A 24,724-nucleotide genomic window follows, 5' to 3' on the forward strand; every position below is an offset into this window, starting at 1 on the left:
TTTTTCATTTCCATTTGCGTGAAATATTTTTTTTTCCATTCTTTTACCTTTAGTCTATGTGCATCTTTTGTTTTAAGTTGTGTCTCTTGTAGACAGCATATGTATGGGTACTGTTTTCTTATTCATGCAGCTACCCTATGTCTTTTGATCGGATCATTTAATCCATTTACATTTAAGGTTATTATTGATATGTAATTGTTTATTTCCATTTTATTCTTTAAAACTGTATTCCTCTTTTGCTATATTCTTTTTCTCCTTTGATCTGTTTACAGCAGGCCCCTTAGCATTTCTTGCAGCCTTGGTTTGGTTGTAGTGAATTCCTTGTGTTTTTTTTTGTCTGGAAAGCTTTTTATTTCTCCTTCAATTTTAAACGATAGTCTTTCTGGATAAAGTAGTCTTGGTTGTAGGCTCTTGTTTTACATTACTTTGAATATTTCTTGCCATTCCCTTCTGGCCACAAGTGTTTCTGTTGAGAAGTCGGAAGTCATCCTTATGGGGTCTCCTTTGTAGGTGATAGTCTTTTTTTCTCTAACAGCTTTTAATATTTTCTCTTTATCACTTAGCTTTGGTATTTTAATTATGATGTGTCTTGGTATAGATTTCTTTGGGTTTCTCTTTACTGTAGTTCTCTGTGCTTCTTGAACTTGTGAGATGTTTTCCTGCCTTAATTTATGTAAGTTTTCAGCTATGATATGTTTAAATAAAGTCTCTATCCCTTGTTCTTTCTCTTCTTCAGGAATCCCTATGATGTGGATGTTATTTCTCTTCATGTTGTCACAGAGCTCTCTCAGAGTTTCCTCAGACTTTTTGAGTCTCTCTTCTTTTTTCTGCTCTGCTTCTATGCCTGTATTTATCTTGTCCTCTAACATGCTGATTCGATTCTCAGCTTCATCCATTCTGCTTTTAATTCCTTCCATTGTGTTCTTCATTTCTGATATTGTATTTGTCATTTCTGACTGATTCTTTTTTATTATTTCAATGTCCTTTTTTATATTTGCTATCTCTTTATTTAGGTGTTCGTAATGACCATCTATTGTTGTTCAAAGATCTTCTAGCATCCTTACAATCGTTATTTTAAACTCTGCATCTAGTAATTTGGTTATATCTGACTCATTCAGGTACTTTTCTAAGGATTTCTCTTGATTCATTTGTGTTGCATTTTTCTGCTTTCTCATTTTGTCTGTGTAAAAGAAGGTTTTGGCCACTGAAGTGCACTGGGTGAGGCCTCTGTGTTCCCTAGGTCTGGTCTGTCTGCAGGCCCACCACCCCCTCTGCTGTTGCTGCCTAGGGCGTTCAGGTATGGACGTTGCTGGTTCCTGCACACTGGGGCTGTTACTGTGGTTTTTGCCTCTCCTTCGCGGGAGTGGCTGTGATCACGTGCTCGGGTATACAAGCCTTGGTGGCCTTGGCCTTTGCCCCGCCCCTGCGGGCGGCGTTATGCTCGACCCTGAGGGCAGTGGTGAGCACATTTGCTCAGCTGTGGGTCTCCGCCTCATTCTGGGCTTTCACCACACCCTTGCAGGAGGAGCCCATTTGTGGGACAGCTGCAAGCCTTGGCTCCACAGGCTGGGTGGGACTGCATGTCCACGCTCAGTAGCGGGGCTCCATCTGTTCTGGGCTTTTGGCTCCACCCCCATGGGAGGAGCCGGCTCCCCAGTCAAGCCACAAGCTTCAGTTCTGTGGGCGGGGCAAGGCTGTGCTTCTGCGCCCTTGCTCAAGGGCGGGTCTCCGCCTCTTCCTGGGCTCCCGCCCTTCCCCCCCGCAGGCTGGATTGCATGCAGCCTGTAGCTGGGCTTGGCTACTTTTGCACGCCCCCTCCTCCCCAGCTGTGCAAGACTGAGCTCACACCTGGGCCTCAGTGGTGGCCAGCCGGCTTCTGCCCTTGCCGACAGCACCACGCTTCCGCGTCCCGCCGCTGCCGCCGCCCTCCGGCGAGCCCTCAGCCATGTGAGTGGGTGCGCTGCAGCTCAGACCCTAACACTCACTACTGTAGTCCCGAAAGCTCCCTCCTTCTAAGTGACTCTGCTCTGAGTGCCACGGGAGAGCTTGTTTGGCTGGTGTTCCTGCTTCCCTTTGCTGGTATTGCTGTTTCCAAGGGAAATATTCACTTCAGATTTTGGGAGTGACTCGTCCCAGGGTTTAGGGTGGCTGTCCCTTAAAGTGTTTCTTTCTGTTCCTCCTAGATTACACTCTCTTCCTGCTACTCCAGTCCTCCCCTCTCTCCCTGTCCCCCGGAGCCCCGGGTGAGTGATTGTGAGAGAGGTTTTCTGTGCAGTCCCTTTAAGAAGAATCCTGGATCTGAGAAAACTGTCTCTTTCTCACGAACAGTTCCTGTCTTGTTTCCAGCTAAATACTGTCCATACGCCTCTTCTAGGCTCTCGGGCCGCAGGCTAGGGCTTTGATCCTGGGACTCAGGACCCACCCCTCTCTTCCCGCCATGCGAGTCTCTCCCACTGCCATTCGCTCCGGGGAGCTGGGCAGCCCTCTGCATTTCCGCTTTTCCTACCAGTCTTGGTGTGCCTTCTTCAGTGTTCTTTGGTTGAAGAGTCTTCTTAGTTTACTCCAAAGTTGGTTTTTCCAGATGGTGGTTCTTAAAATTAGTTTGTAATCCACTTTAGTTCTGGGAGGTGGAAGTTGGTACATCCGCCTACTCCATTGCCATCTTGTCTCCAGTTTACAATTATGTTTTAAACAGTTACACTTGTGCAAGAAATATTTTAACTGGTTTTCATATATTAGCATGCATAAGAGTTCCCAGAGGTCATAAATCACAAGTTACTTACTTCTTCCTCACTAATCTAGTGTCTCATTCCTTTGGTGTGTGGCTAGTCTCAAGAATTTGCATTTCTACCTGGTTCCAGGTAATGCTGAAGTTGCTGTTACCTGGTTTTAAAAAGTTCAAGTCTGTATGTTTCTCTTAAGTCAAAAAGATTTCTTGAGAGAGGAGAGGGCTTATATTGAAATATGTAAGAATGACTTTATAGTAAACCTCCAGTGTAATTTATTTTGAGTTCCCTAGTTTTGCCTCACCCTTTTAAAGTTTTTAGTTTGAATTGCTTCCAGTAAGTATTAAAAGTATAATTTCTCCCCCCCCCTCTTTCCCACTAAAAGAGAGAGAAGGAGAAACAGGAAGGGTGAGAGGTGAGAAGCAACAACTCGTTGCATTGTAGCACTCGCCGGGTAAAACACACTGGAGACGCTTGGAGAGTTTAAGACAAATCTTTATGGCCAAAAGAATTAGAGAACAAAACAAAGGAAAATAAACCTGCGCAGGGGTGGACTCTAGTGGTAGTAATAAGAGCCACACCGAGCGCCTACAGTCTAGGGGTTTTTATAGCGTAGCAAGCAAGCAGTTCATACAGAAGCAAAGTTGGCATTTAGCAACTGGCTCCCCCAAATTAAATTCTAGTCACGTGCCTTAGTAACCAGTCATACAGTTGAAAGCCCCAGCTGGAAATATCCCTATCTATCCCCTAGGATGTGGTTACATTTACTGTCTTAGGAGTTCTTTGTGACTTCTTTATCTCAAGGACTCCTTAACTCCTAACCATCCTGGGAGTCTAGCGACTTCTCTATCTCAAGGACTCTTCAGCTCCTAGCCATCCTGGGAGTCTGGGCTCACCTGTTTACTGGACTAGTTCCTTTGAAGTTATTTCTAAAGCCTATTAATATATTTTATAGCTTTTATTCGAATGTCACATGCATCACTTTAGTTGTTCATTGATTGCTTCTCATATGTGCCTTGATGGGGGAAGGGGGATGTGTGTGGCTCAAGCCAGTGATCTTGGGCTTCAAGCCAGCAACGATGGCATTGTATCAATAATTTCACACTCTTGCTGGCAACCCTGAGCTCAAGACCTTGGCATTTCGAAAGTGGTACTTCAGTGTCCCAGTGTAATGCTCTTTCCACTGTGCTACCACCCATGAGGCAAAAGTATCGTTTCTTTAAACTTTATTCTCAGTAGTTTTTGTGTGTGTGTGTGACAGAGACAGAGAGAGGGACAGAAAGAAGGACAGACAGACAGGAAGGGAGAGAGATGAGAAGCATTAATTCTTTATTGTAGCTCCTTAGTCTCCTTAGTTGTTCATTGATTGCTTTCTCATATGTGCTTTGACCAGGGGTCTACAGCAGAGTGAGTGACCCCTTGTTTATGCCAGTGACCTTGGACCTTGGGCTCAAACCAGTGACCATGAGGTCATCTCTATGATCCCATGCTGAAGCCAGAGCGACCCCACTCTCAAGTTGGTGAGCCTGCACTCAAGCTGGTGATCTCAGGGTTTTGAACCTGGGTCCTCTGCATCCCAGTTCAATGCTCTATCCACTGTGTCACCACCTGGTCAGGCTTAATAGTTCTTAAAGGAAGTAGACATTATGTCATTTGTACCTAGTATTATAATAGAAGTTATATATGAGTGGTCTTTTACAATGTCATTTTTACTAGTACCCTTTCTTAAGAGTGTTTTTAAAAACTTTGATCTTTTTTATTATTTGGAGGGGAGGGAGAAAAGCAATGTGACATAAAGGAGAAATACTATAGAAGGTATATGTGCAGGAAAACAGCTTCATCATGCCACTTTGGTGACCTTGTATGTGTCCATACAGGCAGAAGCTTGTAAAGCAGACCATACATTATCGGTGTCTTGGAATACCTTGTGATTCTCTGGGAACACGAGAAGTTGGAAGGCCTTTAAAGAGCTGCTGAAGGCCGTCTCCACTTGCCCTTCAGTCACCCTGGGAGTCCTTCATAAGACAGTTTCTGCACCTCCTTGGTTGTGATATCATCTGGGGCCTTTGTTTCTCGCATCTCACAGAAGAGAGCTGCAAAATATAAAACTGCTTAGCTACAGTCTAGTTTGGATTCTCTACAATTTGAATTGCTGTCATCCAGCTCTCTTTCCTTGGTATTGAGCTTCCTGATTTATGGAACAAGGATCTAGGGAGCTTAGTCTTTGGCTTACTCTTCTTTTCACTGTCTGTAAATAATAAGCTGTCTAAATTTAAAAGTGGCTCACGGTATCTTTAATTGGTCAAATTAGTCAGACTTTGGCCTTGACCTGGTTGTATTTGTTTGTTTGATAGTAAGTAAGCTTTGTTTCTTTTTTTGTAAGTATGGAAGGGAGTCATATGGGTTTAACTCGCAAAAAAAAAAAGCCTTTTTAAGGATGATGATGATAATAATAAATAGCATCTAACAATTATGGTTTGTGTATACTGTTTTGTCTGTATACACAAAACTGAGACTTTAAGATCACTTTCCCAAGGTCACATAGCTATTTAAAATAGTCCAGATAAGGGGTCCCCAAACTTTTTATACAGGGGGCCAGTTCACTGTCCCTCAGACCATTGGAGGGCCGCCACATACAGTGCTCCTCTCACTGACCACCAATGAAAGAGGTGCCCCTTCCGGAAGTGTGGCGGGGGGCCAGATAAATGGCCTCAGGGGGCTGCAGTTTGGGGACACCTGGTCCAGACAGTATTGTAACCCTAGGAGCCTGATTCCAGAGCCCAGTCTTTTGGGAAACACACACACGTTGTGTGTGTATATATATATGTGTGTGTGTGTGTGTGTGTGTATATTTACAGATCAATATTTTATCATGTTCTCATATCATATGTTAAATGGCAACTTACCGAACTTGAACTGGATATACAAAAATTAGTTTAATGTAAGGTTCTATCACTATATATTTCTTATACTAAAAATGAACCCAACCTTGTGAGGTACATAGTTTAGGTAATTATTATGATCTCATTTTACAGGTAAGGAAAATGAAGATGAGAGAAGGTAAAGTTAATGGTGTAAAGTAGGCAGGACTGCTTTCTTAATCCCATCCCTTATTTTTTATATCTGTTTGCTTTGTTCAGTTTTTTACTTTTCAGTTTAGATATTAACCTTTTCTATTAAACTGAGGCTTAAAGAAGTTAAATAGGTTTCAAAGGTCAACTATAATATGTAGAAGAACAAATCCAGATCTAAACTTATACCTTTTAGTTTCTATTGTCTTACCAAATTTTGTTCTGGAATTAAGTACCTACTGGAAGACCCAGGAGTTCCTTGAGATTTGTTCATACCATGATTGAGAATTATTATTATTTTTTTAAATTTTTTTTATTTATTCATTTTAGAGAGGAGAGAGAGAGGGAGAGAGAGAGAGAGAGAGAGAGATAGAGAGATAGGGAGGAGGAGCTGGAAGCATCAACTCCCATATGTGCCTTGACCAAGCAAGCCCAGGGTTTTGAACTGGCGACCTCAGCATTTCCAGGTCGACGCTTTATCCACTGCGCCACCACAGGTCAGGCGAGAATTATTTTGATAGATATGTGTAGAATAATTTGGAAAGACCAGAAGTGGAGGTTGGTAATATCAACTGTAAGATGACCATATTGATACATTCATTAACAGACTTAAAATTTAATTGAAAAATGTGAAATGATGGAGTTCTAGATAAAAATTTTAAAAAGATAAAAATTTTAAAAAGATAAAAATTTTAATATTTGGATATTTCCACTTAAAAATGCACAGGAGCCCTGGCTGGTTAGCTCCGTTGGTTGGAGCATCATCCCAATATACAAAGGTTGTGGTTTCCAGTCCCCACTCAGAGCACATAGAGGGACAGATCAATGTTTCTGTTTCTATCTCTCTCCCTTCCTCTGTATCTCTAAAATAAATTAAAATTTTTTTTTTAATTTAAAAAGGCACAGGAATGCACAGGAATGAAGTGCTATATGCTCTCACTCCTATCAACATTTATATTGTTTAATAGTGTTGGGACTATTTATTTTTTCTTTACTTTTTTTTAGTGAGAGAAAGAGATCAGACAGGAAGGGAAAGATGAGAAGTATCAACGAATAGTTGCGGCACTTTAGTTGTTCGTTGATTGCTCTCTCATACATGCCTTTGCGGGGGGTGGGGGGGCTTCCTTCACCCAAGCCAGTGACCCGTTGCTCAAGCCAGTGACTTTGGCCTCAAGCCAGCAATCATGTGGTCATGACTATGATCCCACATTCAAGCCAGCAACCCCAAGCTCAAGCTGGTGAGCTTAGGGTTTCCAACCTGGGTCCTCAGCATCCTAGGTCAGTGCTCTATCCACTGCACTATTGGCCAGGCAATATTGGAACTGTTTTAATTTATTGATAATACTTTAAAAATAGGAACTAAATCTTATGCTTTTTTATTATTCCCACTTGTTTTTGAGGTATGAATGAGATAGGAAGGAAGTAAGTGTATTATGTTTTATCTGTTCTAAACAGCTGCTATAATTGAGTTTGAAGAACTTATGTTTTAATTTCTTATGGCTGACATAACAAATCACTAAGAACTCAATTGCTTAAAAAAACCCCAGAATCTTACTGTATTTCCCCATGTATAAGATACACCCATGTATAAGATGCGCCTTAATTTTGGGGCCCAAAATTTGAAAAAGAATGTATTACATAAAGTTATTGAACTCAAGTTTTATTCATCATAAAATTCACACAACTCATCATTGTCTAAATTCCCATCCATTAGCTTGTCCTCATCTGTGTCTGATGACGAATCACCGTCTTCAACAGTGAGCACAAAAACAAGCGTGAAAAGTGGGAAATGCAAGTAAAAAAATCTACAAACACTGTATAAGACGCACCCAGTTTTTAGACCCCAAATTTTTTGAAAAAAGGTACGTCTTATACATGGGGAAATACGGTATTCTCTCACAATTCTAGAGGCCAGACGTCTAAAACTAGTATTACTGGGTTAAAATTAAGTTGTTGGCAGGACTGTACAACCTTTGGAGGCGCTAGGGGAGCGTGTGTTCCTTGACTCTTCCTGCTCTGGTGGCTGCCAGTATTACTTGGCTTATAGTTTCCTCACTGTCTGTGTGGCCACATTACCTTCTTTTCCTGTTTGTCCTAGATCTTCTTCTGTCCTTCTTATAAGGATAGCGATTTAGGGCTCACCTAGATAACCCAGGGTAATATCCCCATCTCAGAATCCTTAATCATACCAGCAAAGTCTTTTTCTGTCATGTAAATTAACATTCAGAAGTCCAGGGAGGCCTGACCTGTGGTGGTGCAGTGGATAAATCGTTGACCTGGAAATGCTGAGGTCACCGGTTCGAAACCCTGGGCTTGCCTGGTCAAGGCACATATGAGAGTTGATGCTTCTAGCTCCTCCCCCCCATCTCTCTCTCTCTCTCTCTCTCTCTCTCTCTCTCTATGTCTCTCTCTCTCTCCCTCTCTCTCTCCTCTCTAAAATGAATAAATAAAATAAAAAAAAAGAAGTCCAGGAATTAGGCAGTGGTTTGCCCTAATGACTGTTTTAAGTATAAAAAAAAATATATACTAAAAGGTATATTATTTCATGCATTTAATACTTAAATAAGAACAATAAAAGAGGTACACAAAACTAGATTATAAGAAAGAGTTTTAAAATATTAATGGAAAAATATTAAATAATACCTGACAAAAAACCAATGAAACTGTTAAGATATTTCAGCTCTGGCTGGTTGGCTCAGCAGTAGAGTGTTGGCCTGGCATGTTCAAGTCCAGGGTTCAATTCCCGGTCTTGGCACAGGGGAAGCGACTCTCTGCTTCTCTACTTCACCCCCCCCCTCTTCCTTTTCCAGTCCCACAGCCTTGGCTCGAATGAGCAAGTTGGCCCCAGGCACTGAGGAAGGCTCCATTGCCTCACCTCTGGCACTAAAATGGCTTTGTTGCCGAGCAATGGAGCAGTGGTCCCAAATGGGAGTTGCTGGGTAGATCCTGATTGAGGCACATGCGGGGAGTCTGTCTGCCTCCCTGCCTCTCACTAGATTAAAAAAAAAAAATTTCCAGTGACAACTTGTCACCCCCTGGTTGTTTGGCACCTTTTCTCTTTACATTATATGTTTGTTGGCCCTGGCTGGTTGGTTCAGTGGTAGAGCATTGGCCTGGCGTGCAGAAGTCCCGGGTTCGATTCCCGGCCAGGGCACACAGGAGAAGCGCCCATCTGCTTCTCCACCCCTCTCCCTCTCCTTCCTCTCTGTCTCTTTCTTCCCCTCCTGCAGCCAAGGCTCCATTGGAGCAAAGATGGCTGGGGCGCTGAGGATGGCTCTGTGGCCTCTGCCTAAGGCGCTAGAATGGCTCTGGTTGCAACAGAGCATCGCCCCAGAGGGGCAGAGCATCGCCCCCTGGTGGGCATGCCGGGTGAATCCCAGTCAGGCGCATGCGGGAGTCTGTCTGAGTGCCTCCCTGTTTCCAGCTTTGGAAAAATGCAACCCCCCCCCAAAAAAAAAACCCAACCAAACATACATTATATTGTATGTTTGTTTACTGAAGTAACAGACACGACGGAATAAAATGTAATACTTCATCAAAGAGATAATGAGTTTTATGAAGTGAAAAAATAAATATTACAAGCATAGTTCTGTCAAATTTTTTTCACCGATGGATGGCATGAACATTACTACGGGCATTTAGAATATGTTGTTGCATGGATGAACGTTAAAAAAGAGTAAGGAATATAAATTTGTGATCTCCAGGTTGGGCGACTACCCTGGTGCCCACCTTACAGAGAACCCTGATTACAAGTGCCATTTTAACAAATGGTTCACCAAACTCAACAAAAAATTAGGTATTGGTTCTGCCAAATTGATGCAAACCAGCTGAATCTCCACTACTGGGATTAGAGTGTGGACATCTTTTTGGAGAACTATTATTTAGCCTACCACGGTCCTTATTACCTTTCACTTTTTCTTCTTTTCATTTTTCCTTATCTCTTTTCTTCTCTCATTTTTTATTCATTTTTATCTTTCAAAAGCACATACTAGAAAGTAAATTGAATATGATCTGAAATTATGATCAACAGTTGGGTAGATATGGTCTAGTGAATGTTTATTTTATTGATTTTGAGAGAAAGAGGGAGACAGGAATATCTGTTCTTGTATGTTCCCTTACTGGGGATCGAACCAGCAACCTCTGCGCTTCTGGACAATGATCTAACCATCTGAGTTATCTGGCCAGGTCATTCCACGTTAAATTTATATTGTCATTGAATTAGTTGACAGTAGTGGTACCTTTGTTAAGTTTAGCACCGTTTATAAAGTAATTAATAAGTCTTTGGGTAAAATATGTGCGTTACCATGAAATTCCTTTTCAATCAAAGCACCTGTTGACTAGATTGGCAGACAATGATATCATTTTTATTAATTAAATTTATTGGGTTGGCACAGGTTTGCAAAATAGCCAAGTAGCTACTAGCATTGTTTCCAAACTAGTTTTTATTTAAGGAATTTTTTTTTCACATTTGTATTTTGTAACAGTGATAGCTCGGACTTGAATTTAATGAAGGTAAACAGAGTTGGCGGGGTTCTGAGTCAAAAGTCTATTGTCAAGAGACCTTTGTGGTTTGGGGCATAACACATAAGCATTGGGCCTCTACTTCTTTTTTTTTTTTTTTTAATATATTTATTGATTTTAGAGAGAGAAGACAGGAGGGAGAGAGAGAGAGACAGACAGAAACATCAGCCTGTTCCTGTATGTGCCCTGACCGGGGATTTAACCTGCAGTCTTTGCAAATCAGAACGACACTCGAATCAGCCATGCTATCCAACCAGGGCTTGGCCTCTGTTTCTTAATATCCATACTTAAAAGGCTTGAATTATATAACTGATAACTTCCCTTTTGACTTTATAAGACCCTGTTTGCCATATAGCATAAAGTATTTAAAAACCAAAAAACAACACATCTTATTATTTTGTACTATTAGGAAAAGAAATCTTATTGGCAAGATTATTTTGAATTAACTGTGCTTTTTGTTTTTCTGTAGATGGACCACACATCCCCAACCTACATGCTTGCTAATTTAACCCACTTACATTCTGAACAACTTCTGCAGGGTCTGAATCTTCTTCGTCAACATCACGAACTCTGTGACATCATTCTTCGAGTAGGTGATGCTAAAGTCCATGCTCACAAAGTGGTCCTTGCCAGCATCAGCCCATATTTCAAAGCTATGTTCACTGGAAACCTTTCTGAAAAAGAGAATAATGAGGTCGAGTTTCAGTGCATTGATGAAACTGCTCTACAGGCCATTGTGGAATATGCTTACACGGGGACCATTTTTATTTCGCAGGACACAGTTGAATCTCTCCTTCCGGCCGCAAACCTACTCCAGATAAAACTTGTCCTGAAGGAATGTTGTACATTTCTTGAAAGCCAGCTTGATCCTGGTAATTGTATTGGAATTTCTCGTTTTGCAGAGACATATGGTTGTCATGACCTTTATTTGGCAGCCACTAAATACATATGCCAGAATTTTGAAGCTGTTTGCCAGACTGAAGAGTTTTTTGAGCTTACACATGCAGATTTAGATGAAATTGTTTCCAATGACTGTTTGAATGTAGCTACGGAAGAGGCTGTTTTTTATGCACTTGAGTCTTGGATCAATTATGATGTACAAGAACGCCAGAAATACTTAGCACAGCTACTTAACAGTGTGCGATTACCATTGTTGAGTGTTAAGTTTCTCACTAGACTGTATGAAGCAAATCATCTTATTCGTGATGATCGCACTTGTAAACATCTTCTGAATGAAGCTCTAAAGTACCACTTTATGCCTGAACATAGACTCTCTCATCAGACAGTCTTGATGACGCGACCTCGCTGTGCTCCCAAAGTACTTTGTGCCGTAGGAGGAAAGTCTGGACTGTTTGCCTGTTTGGATAGGTAAATAGAAGGATTGACGTTAACAGATTTTATACTTATTTAAATGTGTTTTCCATGTTTTTTAAGTAGTTTGATTTTTGTAGTTTTTAAAATTTGCTTCTTTTTGTTTTTTTTCTTATTTGATTGTTTTAATCACGTTGCTGTCCATTCTCTACAGTAGTGGTCCCCAACCCTTCTTGGGCCATGGACCGATTTAATGTCAGAAAATATTTTCATGGACCGGCCTTTAGGGTGGGACGAATAAATGTATCACGTGACTGAGACAAGTGTCAAGAGTGAGTCTTAGACGGATGTAACAGAGGGAAATTTATGATGAAGGAGACGGAACAAGATTAGGTTTGAATGAATTAATTTAATTAGAAGAACCGCCAAAGAAATAAAAAATAGGATACTGATACAAATCATGGACTTTACATGTAATTTCTCCATATAAAATTTTTTTTATTGATTTTTTAAAAAAGATTTTATTTATTGATTTTACAGAGAGAGGAGGGGTAGTACAAGAAGTTTCAATTTATAGTTGTTTTACTTTAGTTGTTCATTGATTGCTTATTGTGTGTGCCTTGACTGGGTAAGCCCTGGGCCTCAAACCAGTGACCTAAGTGCTCCAGGTCAACACTCTATACACTGTGCCACCTCAGGCCATGCTCTTCCATATAAAATTTTTAATGACAATAGTAAAAAATACTTTCTTTGTCGTATGATCTCTGGCATAACTGCTCATGTGCCATGTGCGAGAGAAGCCATAGGCAATACATAAACAAATTAGGATAGTTGGGTTCCAATAAAACTTTATTTACAGAAATACCTGGTGGGCTGAATTTTGCCTATAACTGTCATTTGCCAATCCTTGATTTAGAACATTATAAAAATAACTTTTACACATTGAAAATACAGCTGGATATTACCTTTGCTAACTCCTGGAATGGGGTTGCTTCATGAAAGTTTTGTGTTTGATATATTTTAGAAAACTGAATTTCTTTCTGGCCATTTCCAAAAATTTGGTAGATTGCTTTTCCCACCTCAATGGTAGGAAACTATTGATATTTTAGCAATGTCAACTGATATTCTGAATCTTTTTAGAAAGCTTCAATGTAAGTCTTAACTGTATCCTAAAACTAGTATTGTTGAAATTGGGCTTCAGGTAAAAACATTTGTTATGGTGACTACATGAATTGTTTACTGTTCTTAAAGACATTGATTATTGGCATGAGGTATATCATATTAGTTAAATATCATTACATATAATTCTAAATATCTTTTTTTTTTTTTAATTAAGTGTAAGCAGGGGAAGCAAAGAGACAGACTCCCACATGTGCTTCTATCGGGATCCACCCAGCAAGCCCCCTATATGGAGATCTACTGCTCATCTGAGGCATTGCTCCTTTGCTTTGCAACCAAGCTATTTTTAGCACCTGATGTGGAGGCCATGGAGCCATCCTCAGCACCTTGGGCCAATCAATCAAGCCATGGCTGGGGGAGGGGGGAGAGAAAAAGAGAGAAGGGGGCAGAGAGGGGTGGAGAAGCAGAAGGTTGCTTCTCCTGTGTGCCCTGATCAGGAATAGAACCCAGGATAACCATATGCTAGGCCAACACTCTACCACTGAGCCAACAGGGCTTCTTTCCCTCCCCATTATGTGTATAAGTTTTATCCTGTTGCATGTAACTATGTTTGTTCATTTTCATTGCTGTGTGGTACTCTCTTATTTGATATGCCACAGTTTATTCATTTTTTGGTTGATGAACATTTGTAACATTTAAAAACATCCAGTTTTTAACTGGATTGTAAGTAATGCTTTTGTCAACATCCTTGTACATGTACACATGTATACATTTCTCTTGGGTACATATCTGGAATTGCTTAGTCATAGGGTGGATATACCATCCTGTTTATCCATTCTCCTTTTAACAGATGATTATGTTATGCTGCTATGAGCATTTCTGTACATGTGTCCTGGTGCAAACCTGACTGTAATAGGCATTCAGTAGAATGCATACATAAGAGTGAAATTGCTGAGTCAAATATGTGTTTGTATATCTTTTACCGGAAGATGTGAAAATGTTTTCCAGAATAGTTTTATCAGTTTACACTCTCATCAACTGAGTATTCATTCCTAGCTCCACATCTTTGCCAATACTTATTATCTAACTTTAAATTTTTCCCAGTCTGGAAAGTGTGTCATGGTTTATTGTGGTTTCAATTTCATGTTCCTGTTTAGTAATGAGATGAAACACATTTGTTTGTTTATGGACCATTTTTATTTTTAAAATTTAATTTTTTCTGCTTATTCTCTAGCGTGGAGATGTATTTTCCGCAGAGTGACTCTTGGATTGGTTTGGCACCCCTAAACATTCCGCGCTATGAATTTGGAATCTGCGTTTTAGACCAAAAAGTGTATGTTATAGGTGGTATTGAAACTGACGTGCGTCCTGATTTTACGATCAGAAAACATGACAATTCAGTAGAATGTTGGAATCCTGATACAAATACCTGGACTTCTCTCGAGAGAATGAATGAGAACCGAAGTACCCTTGGAGTAGCAGTACTGGCAGGAGAACTTTATGCTTTAGGTGGTTATGATGGACAGTCGTATTTACAATCTGTAGAGAAATATATCCCCAAACTAAGAAGATGGGAGCCTATGGCACCAATGACAACAACACGAAGTTGTTTTGCCGCAGCTGTGCTGGACGGGATGATATATGCCATTGGTGGGTATGGTCCTGCCCACATGAACAGGTATTTAACTTAATCAGGCTGTAGATTTTTAAAGTATTATTAACAAGGATTTCTGGGGTGTTTTTTTTTTTGTATTATTATTATTTTTTTGTATTTTTCTGAAGCTGGAAACGGGGAGAGACAGTCAGACTCCCGCATGCACCCAACTGGGATCCACCCGGCACGCCCACCAGGGGGCGATGCTCTGCCCCTCCGGGGCGTCGCTCTGCCACGACCAGAGCCACTCTAGCGCCTGGGGCAGAGGCCAAGGAGCCATCCCCAGCGCCCGGGCCATCCTTGCTCCAATGGAGCCCTGGCTGCGGGAGGGGAAGAGAGAGACAGAGAGGAAGGAGGAGGGGGTGGAGAAGCAAATGGGCGCTTCTCCTATGTGCCCTGGCCGGGAATCAAACCCGGGTCCCCCGCACGCCAGGCCGACGCTCTACCGCTGAGCCAACCGGCCAGGGCGGATTTCTGGTTTTTAAACAATTTGTTTGTATAAATTAATCCTTTATAATTTTTAAAGTAATAGTAATAGACATTTTGGAAATTTAATCTGCTCCATCAGCATACTTGTAATTGTTTTACTTGGGGGATTGAACACAAACCTAAGAATCAAATGCCTGATTAAATTTTGTATTTTCAATCAATATGAATGGTTAGAGTTTAAAATTCATAAATCTGAAAATAAGATGAAGTTAGATAACTTTAGATTTTGGTTGGCATATGGTGTGTGTGTGTTAGTGCGTTTGCTTAATAGATTAAAAAAGTGAAAAGTGTAATTCCTATGTGCTTTCACAATATTATAGTACATCATAAATTTAAAGCTTTAAACCTTTGTTGGAAATTGATATTCCAAACATTTTATCTCTAATACTAATGAGAGTGGAATGTGTTGTATTTATTGTCTGCATTTTAATGAAGGAGTACATTGTGGTTTGTTAACTGACTGAGAAAACAATGGCACAGCAGCATCTCATCTATAAATTTTTTTTCTGTGTAAGCTCAAGTATTCCCTTTCTTTATTGTTGCCTTCATTGAAGTAAAAGTATTTGGGTCCCAGGCATACATTCCTATTCTTTGAAAAGTTGCTGGCAGAAATTCGTAAGATGAAAGGTTAGATATTTTAGTTTTTAGATCATGTTCTTGAAGTTTAAGTTTTTGCTGTGTTTTATTGACTGTTCTTGTCCAGTGGTTTTGCTCTAATGGATTTTATCCTGGTGTCCTTTCAGAGACAGTTACAGTTTAGTCTATATTCTAATCTAGTCTAGTCTTTTCTGACCTCCAGAATTATGTCACTGACTCTCAAATGCTTTAGGATTATTTGAGAGGTTAGTTTAAGACCAGAACAAGCTCCCCCAGCTTTCCTTGTGCCCCTTCAAGGCAAAGCACAGGCCAAAAGGCCTTCTGGAATTTTCTAGGGAAGCTCTTTTAGAAATTCTGATTTGATTTGGATTTCCATAATACAGCTTGGAAATGCCAAGTGTTCCCTGGAATGTAGATTTGACTTAAATCCCCGAATTCTCCTAAATCATTCTCAGACTATTATGATTAGCCAGTTTGCGTTAGGAAAACTGCAGTGTTTGCTTTGCAGTAAACTACCCTAAATTCTCCTGTAAGGAAAAAAAATGCTGCTTCTTTCCTTCTCTCCTTTTTTTCTTAGCTGTGTAGAAGACTCTTTGTGTCCTTAGATTACATTTATATTCAGTCTGTAATTTTCAGAATTTTTTCACCTGCATACTCATTTGCCTCTTTTCTTACATGGGTCCTTGAGGTTGTATTATTGCCATTTTCGCATGGGAGAGGAAGTGACTTATTCAGTATTACACAAATCCAAAGCGATAGGGCTAGTGTCCATTCAGCTATAGATATGTAGCACTAGCACTTGAACCCAGGCTTTCTGACTTCAAAAATTGTATAAACTTGATTTACCTTGCCGCTTAGACAATATAATGGGATAACATTTAGCTATTTTTGTACTTGGTCCACAAGGTAAGCTTTTATTCCTATAATCTCATCAGCAAAATCTCAACATTTGGGACAAACTACTCAGATTTTATCTGTCTATTTATTTAAACCTTTAAATGTTCAAATGGTGGGGTTTAATTTTGCTGTAGGAGTAAGAGTGACACAAAGAATTTGTGACTTAATTAATCCTTTTGTGAATATTTGCAGTGTGGAGCGTTACGATCCAAGTAAGGACTCCTGGGAGATGGTTGCATCTATGGCAGATAAGAGGATTCACTTTGGTGTGGGTGTTATGCTGGGCTTTATTTTTGTGGTAGGTGGACATAATGGTGTCTCACATTTGTCAAGCATTGAAAGATATGACCCTCATCAAAATCAGTGGACTGTGTGTAGACCAATGAAAGAACCCAGAACAGGTAATAACAATTTATTCATTTCTAACATACAGGACAATATATATATATATATACATATATATATATATATATATTTTTTTTTTTTTTTGTATTTTTGTATTTTTCTGAGGTTGGAAATGGGGAGGCAGTCAGACAGACTCCCGCATGCGCCCGACTGGGATCCACCCAGCATGCCCACCAGGGGGCGATGCTCTGCCCATTTGGGCGTCACTCTGCCGCAATCAGAGCCATTTTAGCGCCCGGGGCCGAGGCCACAGAGCCATCCTCAGAGCCTGGGCAAACTTTGCTCCAATGGAGCCTTGGCTGCGGGAGGGGAAGAGAGAGAGAGAGGAAGGAGAGGGGGAGGGGTGGAGAAGCAGATGGGCGCTTCTCCTGTGTGCCCTGGCCGGAATCGAACCCGGGACTCCCACACACCAGGCCGACGCTCTACCACTGAGCCACACAGCCAGGACCAGGACAATATTTTTATAGTGATGTTCTTGAAATAGTAGTTTCTCGGAATATAATAGTAAGAGTATTGCTTGTTCAGAAAAAATAACAAAACCAAAACACTTTTGTGGTAAACCTGAAAGACAACTAGATTAGACAAAACTACATAAGTACTGTGGTTTTAATATTGCCAGTGTGCATATTATCAAAATGCTGGTAATAAAAGTATCTTATAGAAGCTCTCTGTCCATATAACAAATGCTGTCTTTTTATATGTGATACACATACACACACAGAATCCTCAGGTGTTCTGATTTGGTTTTTATTGCACATCAGTAGCCTGTATGTTTACTTTCACATGTTCTCTCCTCATGGGGTACAGTTGGTCAAAAAAAGGCTGAATTTCAGGGTTCCTAGAGAAAAACAAATACCTCAAGGAAAAGAAGAAATTATCTTTGAGCCCCAACTCAAATCACATTATTTTAAGGGGAAGGTTTTAAGTTTCTGATGGAATCCTTAAGTCCATTTGTGACTTAAGAAACTCCTGAAACATAAACATGCAAAAGAAACTGAAAGAACAAAATGGAATGAACTATTCTAGTTGTTTACTATAATTGTTTTTTTTGGCAGCATTGAGAGAAAAAGCCATAAAAAAAAAAGAGAGTGTAAAATATTTAGGCAGCCTTGTTCTTTTCAGAACCATAATATATAGAGAATTTTTAGACCATAAATTATGTAGCTTAACAGACATTTTAAATATTTCAATGTATAGGTTTCTCCTGCTACTTGAAATAGAGAGTTCCTATGAAACCTTTTCTAAGCCAGTATGGCTAAGGCCTAGAAACAGTTACCTTAGAGCACATCTTTTTAATGGATGACCAAAATAAATTGAGATAAAGCATAAATGCTCACAGACACAGTTCAGAGCTCTGGTGTCTTAATGCTGAGACGCTGAGGGTAGTTTCCAGGGCAGGAGTTCGGAGGTGCCGCTCTTGCTGCTTGCGGTGCACACTGCCTCTGTAACTTCACTGCAAAGCAAGTGCTGAGTGCTAGTTTTACTTTTTGCCATATTTTGTAAAAATGAAAATCCTCTTCAGATTTCTTCTGATTAGTGAAACAGGTACAGTTGACCCATGAACAACATGGGTTTGAACTGTTTGAGTCAACTTACAGATGAATTTTTTTCAATAAATACGGTAAATATGTTTTCTGTTCTTTATGATTTTCTTAATATTTTTTTCCTCTAGCTTACTTTGTTGTAAGAATAGTGGGTCGTCAAACTTTTTATAAAAACCGCCCACTTTTGCAGTGCTCGTCAACCTGGTCCCTACCGTGCAACCAAACAGCGCCGCGATTGGCCCATCATGAAAGCTGGAACACCCACTAGTGGGCGGTAGGGACCAGTTTTACCAGCACTGCAAAAGTGGGCGGTTTTTATAAAAAGTTTGACGACCCCTGCACGGGCTAATTGACAGTTTATATTATTGGTAAGGCTTCCAGTCAACAGTAGGCTATTAAGTTTTTAGGGAGTCAAAAGTTCTGGGCCTGACCTGTGGTGGCGCAGTTGATAAGGCGTCAACCTGGAAAGCTGAGGTCGCTGGTTCAAAACCCTGGGCTTGCCCAGTCAAGGCACATATGGGAGTTGATGCTTCCTGCTCCTCCCCCCTTCTCTCTCTCTCTCTCTCTCTCTCTCTCTCTCTCTCTCTCTCTCTCTCTCTCTCTTCCCCCTCTCTGAAATAAATTAAAAAAAAAAAGTCCTGTACATGTGTGGGCACCCATAACCCCTGCATTGTTCAAGGGTCTGTATTAATGTGATGTAGGTCTTTTTGTAAAAGCACAATGGTGTAATGTGAACTTTTGAAAAGCAGGAGATACTTTTTTAAACCTGACGAAAATGAATGATTTCTTGAAAAATATATGTAAATATGAATTGAGAAGAAAGCATGTGGAAAGATATACTGCATTCTTTGTTTTTGCTTCATTAGAAATGTTGCATTACAAACATTTTGATTAACAATCAATGTGGCTGGTGCATTATACTGCATTCTTTTTTTTTTTTTTTAACTCATCAAAGTCTTTTATGAAGTACCCACCATATGCACAATCCTGTGCAAAATATTAAAGGAATTTAAAGATGAATTTAAAAATGGCGCCAACTCTCAAGGAGTTTGCAAGCTAATGATAATGACAAATAGTTTAACACAAAATGTAGGAAAGGAATCACTGCATTTAATAGTATTTTCCTGTGGTGGAGGAGAGGAAGAGTGGGATTGGGGAGCAGAGGCGAAGAGAGACTTCAACTCTTACTTTTATATTCAGGGGTATTTTACCAGTGAGCTTATATTACTATATTGCTTCTATAATTAATAATAGATTGTTGAAAACACTAAAATACAAATTCATTTATTTTTAGTGAGAAATCCACTATCTGGTTAACATGTTTTTTCCCCATTTCACCTTTTCTAGGAGTTGGTGCTGCCGTAATTGATAACTACCTTTATGTAGTTGGTGGTCACTCAGGGTCTTCCTATCTAAACACCGTGCAGAAATATGACCCTATCTCAGATACATGGCTGGATTCAGCTGGCATGATATACTGTCGCTGCAATTTTGGGTTAACTGCACTTTGACAGGTGTGGATTCTACAGAAACAGTGAGGTGGTGAACCTTGTGCTGCATGAAAGGATGCTCAATTTTTTGAAACCCCAAAGCTGCATTGCTTTCGTTTCCACTTGAAAGGACATGAAAACTCAAGGTTGTGTTGGGTACTTTGAACTGACAAGTAGCTTTGCTTGCTCTTGATTACATCATGAATCAATATTCAAAAAATAGAAAAAGGAAAGATCTTGCCAATTGAATTGCGCACTCCCCCCTCCCTCCTAAAAAACAACACTGGGATCAAGTAGTTTTATGTTCACAAGTATACATGTGGAAAAACACTTCCTTCCCTTTTTTAAAATTTTAGCTCTCTTTCTCCTTGCTATGCACCAGGATTTACTAGGGTGAACGATGATTAGATACTGGAGTGTGACTAGAGCTAGTGCTGATACTTACTGTCTGTTGGATGTAAATTCATATGCTTCTCATTTTAAATAAAGGGCTGCTTTTCTTTTTTTGATACTTTTAAGGAGTATAAATTATATGCCATAGCATGTCACCTGGACATTCTTCCTGATAAATGGCTTTAGGACTGAGGATGTCGTAATTTTGCAAGACAAAATGTTTTTACTATCATGATATTTGGGGGCCTATTTAAAGAAGTCATATTTGCTATGTCTTTTTTATGTGGACAGGTTAATGCTGGATGGGTTTACCTACCCATCTGTGCTCTGTTAAGCATGAATAGAGTTAAGCACATCAGTTTAATATTCTTAGTAATACAGCAAGCTTCTCAGTGTTGATGTAAATATTTGACAAATATTTAGTACCACTTTTAGTGTATTTTGGTTTTTTTCATATATCCTTATAATAATTTCAGTTTTTTAAGACATTTGTTTGCTTTTTAGAAGTGTTCAGATATAAAAATGGTGCTAACTGTAGGAGCTATAACAAGGTTATAACAATGTTCTTTTGGATGTTCATTATGAAATTTGCATGGCATCTTTTGATAGTATTTTTTATTTTTACGGGTCAATTTATTTGTGCTTATTAAAAATGTTAGTGAGTATACTAATGTTAAATCCAAAAGTTATCTAAATGCCTATATTATCTTTTCCATGGTTCTTGAATAGAGATTTAAAGAAAGATACCTTTTTGATTTCCTTTATTCTAGTGCTACTTATTACATGTCCTCCTGAAAAACAGAAATATATGCATTAAATATAAAGCACTAAGCAGTTATGCATTGCTCCATACATTTCTTAGGTAACTGAATATTTTAAAGTTATTGAGGAAAACTGGAACTTGATGTTTACTTGCATAATGGTCCTAACTTTAGTTCTACTTTGACTAAAGAAATGATTTTTAAAAGCAAAATTGTTTGCTATTGTCAACTGAGAGCTTATTTAAAAGAAGTGGTTGACTCATTTTGTTTTGCAAGTGTCTATTAGTCTTGAACACATTACTTTGCATTTTATTAGGATGTTGGTACTTTTATTTTTGGTACTGTAGTCATTTTATTTTATTTTCCAGGATTATTTTTTACCTGCTTACCATCTCTTTATAGTCTCTGAAAACCCAGTGTATATTTGTAAGAAAAATTCATACTGCATTCTTAAGTGCCATAATGCTCTAAACTATTGTTAAGTAGCCATTTGTAATTATAAAACATAAGTTTATTTGTTAGCATATATGTTATTCCTTGAAAACTGTAGCCAGACAATTCACTGTTTTCCTTGTTCTTCCATAAACTGCCAGTTGTAGATTTAAATACTACCAAACTATGTACGAATCACCTTTAAGCATAAGTAGTATCATGCTTTATGAATATTTGCACAGATTATAGAAACTTGCAAGTGATTTTATAGTTTCTTCTAATTAAGAACTCATCAGGAGCTACTAATAAACTTGACAGGCTGAGCATTTTCTATGTTGCTTATGTAAATAACAATGATATAAAGCAATAACTTTTTAATTGAGTTGAATAAATTTATTGAATAGAAACAAGGTGCACTATTGTGATTGGCTTAGACTTTATTTAAAGAAAAGCAATTTAAAATAGATTTAATCATATAATTAATTTAAATTTCCCAACTCAATTCTCTTTCTAATTATATCAGTACAGTTGGTAAATACATTTTTAAAAATATTTTTAATCATTTCTCCCCAGAAGGGAATTTGAAAGACTAGAAAATTACTTTAATTGTAAACAGAGCTATACTATACATTTTTTAAATAATGCTTTTTTTACTCAATGTATTATTGCCACTATCACATTAGTATAAAATATATAAATCATTTGGTAAATTAGATTAAAGGCATTTATTGGTTATTGTTTTGGGAAAATCTAAATTTCATGTTGAAAAAGACTAAATGTGAAACATTTTGGGTGATAGTAGAAGCCATACACCAGAGAACAAGTTATGAAAACCTGTATATGGAAGAGAAAAAAACATCCAAAACTTAGAAATATTTATTTCAAGTTTTCTAAACCTACAGTACTGTTCTTAAAAACTAGAGGTATTTATGTGACCTGACAGCTAAAAACTTTACAGTAGATGGAGCTTTCTTGAAATTTGTGAGATTTCATTATGAATACTCTTAACAAATTGTAAGTTTAAAACCACGTTTCTTATGTTAAAAAGGATACAGATGTTTCATTATAAATTTCCAGGGTTAAAGACATTAGAAATAATTTTATATAATCAAGGAGGAGACAGCTATTTAAGATTGCCCAAAAATATTTTTGAAATAAATGACAATGAAAAATGGAAATTGTCTAATCAGTTGGAAGATAATTGCCTTTTATAATTACTTTATGAATACTTAAATCAGTTAGGAATGTTGGGTTATTTAATGTTTGTTGAATATAGTAATAGAACTTAAGTGATTTTTAATGTAGTCCAAAGAGTATTATTTATGTAAGTTCCATATGTTGTTGCTAATATTGTTTTAGAGGTGAATGAATATAAAATTATAGGAAGTGGTATCAAGTGATAGGAAATTGCATTCATTAGGTTTTAAAAGTTATTTTGATAGCTTGACAAATACAGAGGGTCTATTATGTGTATGAGATATTGTGCTAGATGCTATATAGGCTAGAAATATAAGTAAGATGTAGTCTTTTCACTCAAAGAATAAAATATAGTGAGAGAGACCTGTACCCAAATAACTATTATGGTAAAATGTGAATCTAATTCCTATCTCCAACATCATAAGAAGTAATTAGAGACCAAGTTTATAAACATTTGTCCTTTAGTGTTCGATTAGGTTTTATTGGCAAGAATTATAAAAACTTAACGTATATAGAATTCCAAATTTCTCAAAATTTGATAATAAATTTTCTAATAGAGAAACATATAGAAACTTTTAAAAAATACTAATTACAGTGGTACCTTAACAAACAAGTTTAATTTGTTTCATGGCTGAGCTCGTGACTCAATTTGCTGGTGTGTCAAATTGAATTTCCGCATTTAAATGAATGGGAATGCAACTAATCCATTCCAGCCCCCAAAAACCACATGAATTTTTTGTTTTATATGCTTTTAAGTAAGAAAATTGATTTTATAAATAACAAACACATATATTTATATGTAATAAGAGAGAATGTAAAGAAATAAACTGGTTTATGAAGTTTATTTACCTTAAGGTCAGGCAAAGATACTGGCAGAAGGTGAGGAGATATTAGCATAACAATGGCCCTTCCCAAGTAGGAAGGTAATTAGCGATTTCACAGACAGCTGCACAGAGCCATTTTTAACAATAAAAGTGAGCAAACTCAGAAAAGACAAATTTTACAAACTTATTTGCCCAACAATCATCATTTTCTTCACTGACTGACTTCTGACTTTTTCACCACACTTTCCTCACTTTCACTTAGAGGCCATATCAACAAAAACCTTTCCATAGAAATTTGCTTTTTCCTTCCCTTTCAGAACGTTTGGCAGGCTGTCTACTGGAGGGTGGCAGAAGCTCGTGATTCAAATAACCACTCGTGACTTAGAGTTTCAGGTCAAGGCTTTATCCCACTGTGCCACCACAGGTCAGACCACTCGTGACTTAAAGCAAAAAATCCCGTGAGTGACTGCTCATCTTTCAAATTGCGCGTGACTCAAAGTGCTTGTGTGTCAAGGTACCACTGTATATTATCAAGGCTCTGGCTGACAATGAAGGAAATATATGTACATAAAGTGCTGTTTGTTTTCCATTTTGGTGTTGTATTTCTGGTATTGTCACATAAGTGCTCATTTTCAGGAAAATCAGATCCTACAATAAATATACTGATAAAAGTTCAATAAACGTGTGATAACCTCTATAACCTTTTAGTCTGAAAGTTAAGAAATTATAAGATGTCACATGTCAAGTTAACATCCTTTTAACTTTTTAACCTACCTTTTAATCTTTCTTTCCTTTATAAAGCAGCACTTTAAATTAGACATGATTTAATTAAATATAGTTATTCTGCAGCTGAATATATATTGGATTTTCACTTACGGTATATGGATTCAGTGTTGAAAAACATTGGGTGAGGAATACAGTAAGTTTTAAATACTATAGGTTTACAAGTTTTCTTATTGGTGTGAATATGGAGTAAAAAATCCAGTTTACATCTCTGCAGAGAGAAAAATTGTTATTCATGTGTCTTTTATATTACACCTATTTAACTAGAGATAATTTATTGTTACTTTTGTTGTCAAATTATCATGTGTAAGTTCCATTTATTTTCATATACCAAGCAAAAAGTTCCAAGTTTGCCTTAAAATACAAGTGAAATTAAAGAACTGGATGATAATGCCTATATTTTTGCCTTATGAATTGTGCTGTATCATAAACCAGAGATAGTTTTGATTTTAACAGGATTCTGAAATTTTATAGATGTGGAGTACTATGTAATAATATATGTACTCTATT

General features: G+C 38.3%; 1 protein-coding gene across 7 annotated transcripts in view; it reads left to right on the forward strand.

The window, feature by feature from the left end:
• Window positions 1–23,818, forward strand: part of KLHL28 (kelch like family member 28) — a 49,677-nt gene extending 25,859 nt beyond the window's left edge. For 3 of the 7 annotated variants that reach the window (XM_066277847.1, XM_066277849.1, XM_066277845.1), the window contains exons 2-5: window positions 10,788–11,686; window positions 13,983–14,426; window positions 16,578–16,786; window positions 19,682–23,818. In XM_066277847.1, the coding sequence (XP_066133944.1) occupies window positions 10,788–11,686; window positions 13,983–14,426; window positions 16,578–16,786; window positions 19,682–19,845 (1,716 nt within the window). In that variant the 3' untranslated portion in view covers window positions 19,846–23,818. The remainder of the gene's footprint in view (window positions 1–10,787; window positions 11,687–13,982; window positions 14,427–16,577; window positions 16,787–19,681) is intronic. The other 4 variants (XM_066277851.1, XM_066277846.1, XM_066277852.1 and 1 more) reach the window with 3 other exon arrangements.
• The last annotated feature ends 906 nt before the right edge of the window (window positions 23,819–24,724 follow it).

Source organism: Saccopteryx bilineata, chromosome 4 (genome assembly GCF_036850765.1).
Source record: "Saccopteryx bilineata isolate mSacBil1 chromosome 4, mSacBil1_pri_phased_curated, whole genome shotgun sequence".
Classification (NCBI taxonomy): Eukaryota; Metazoa; Chordata; class Mammalia; order Chiroptera; family Emballonuridae; genus Saccopteryx; species Saccopteryx bilineata.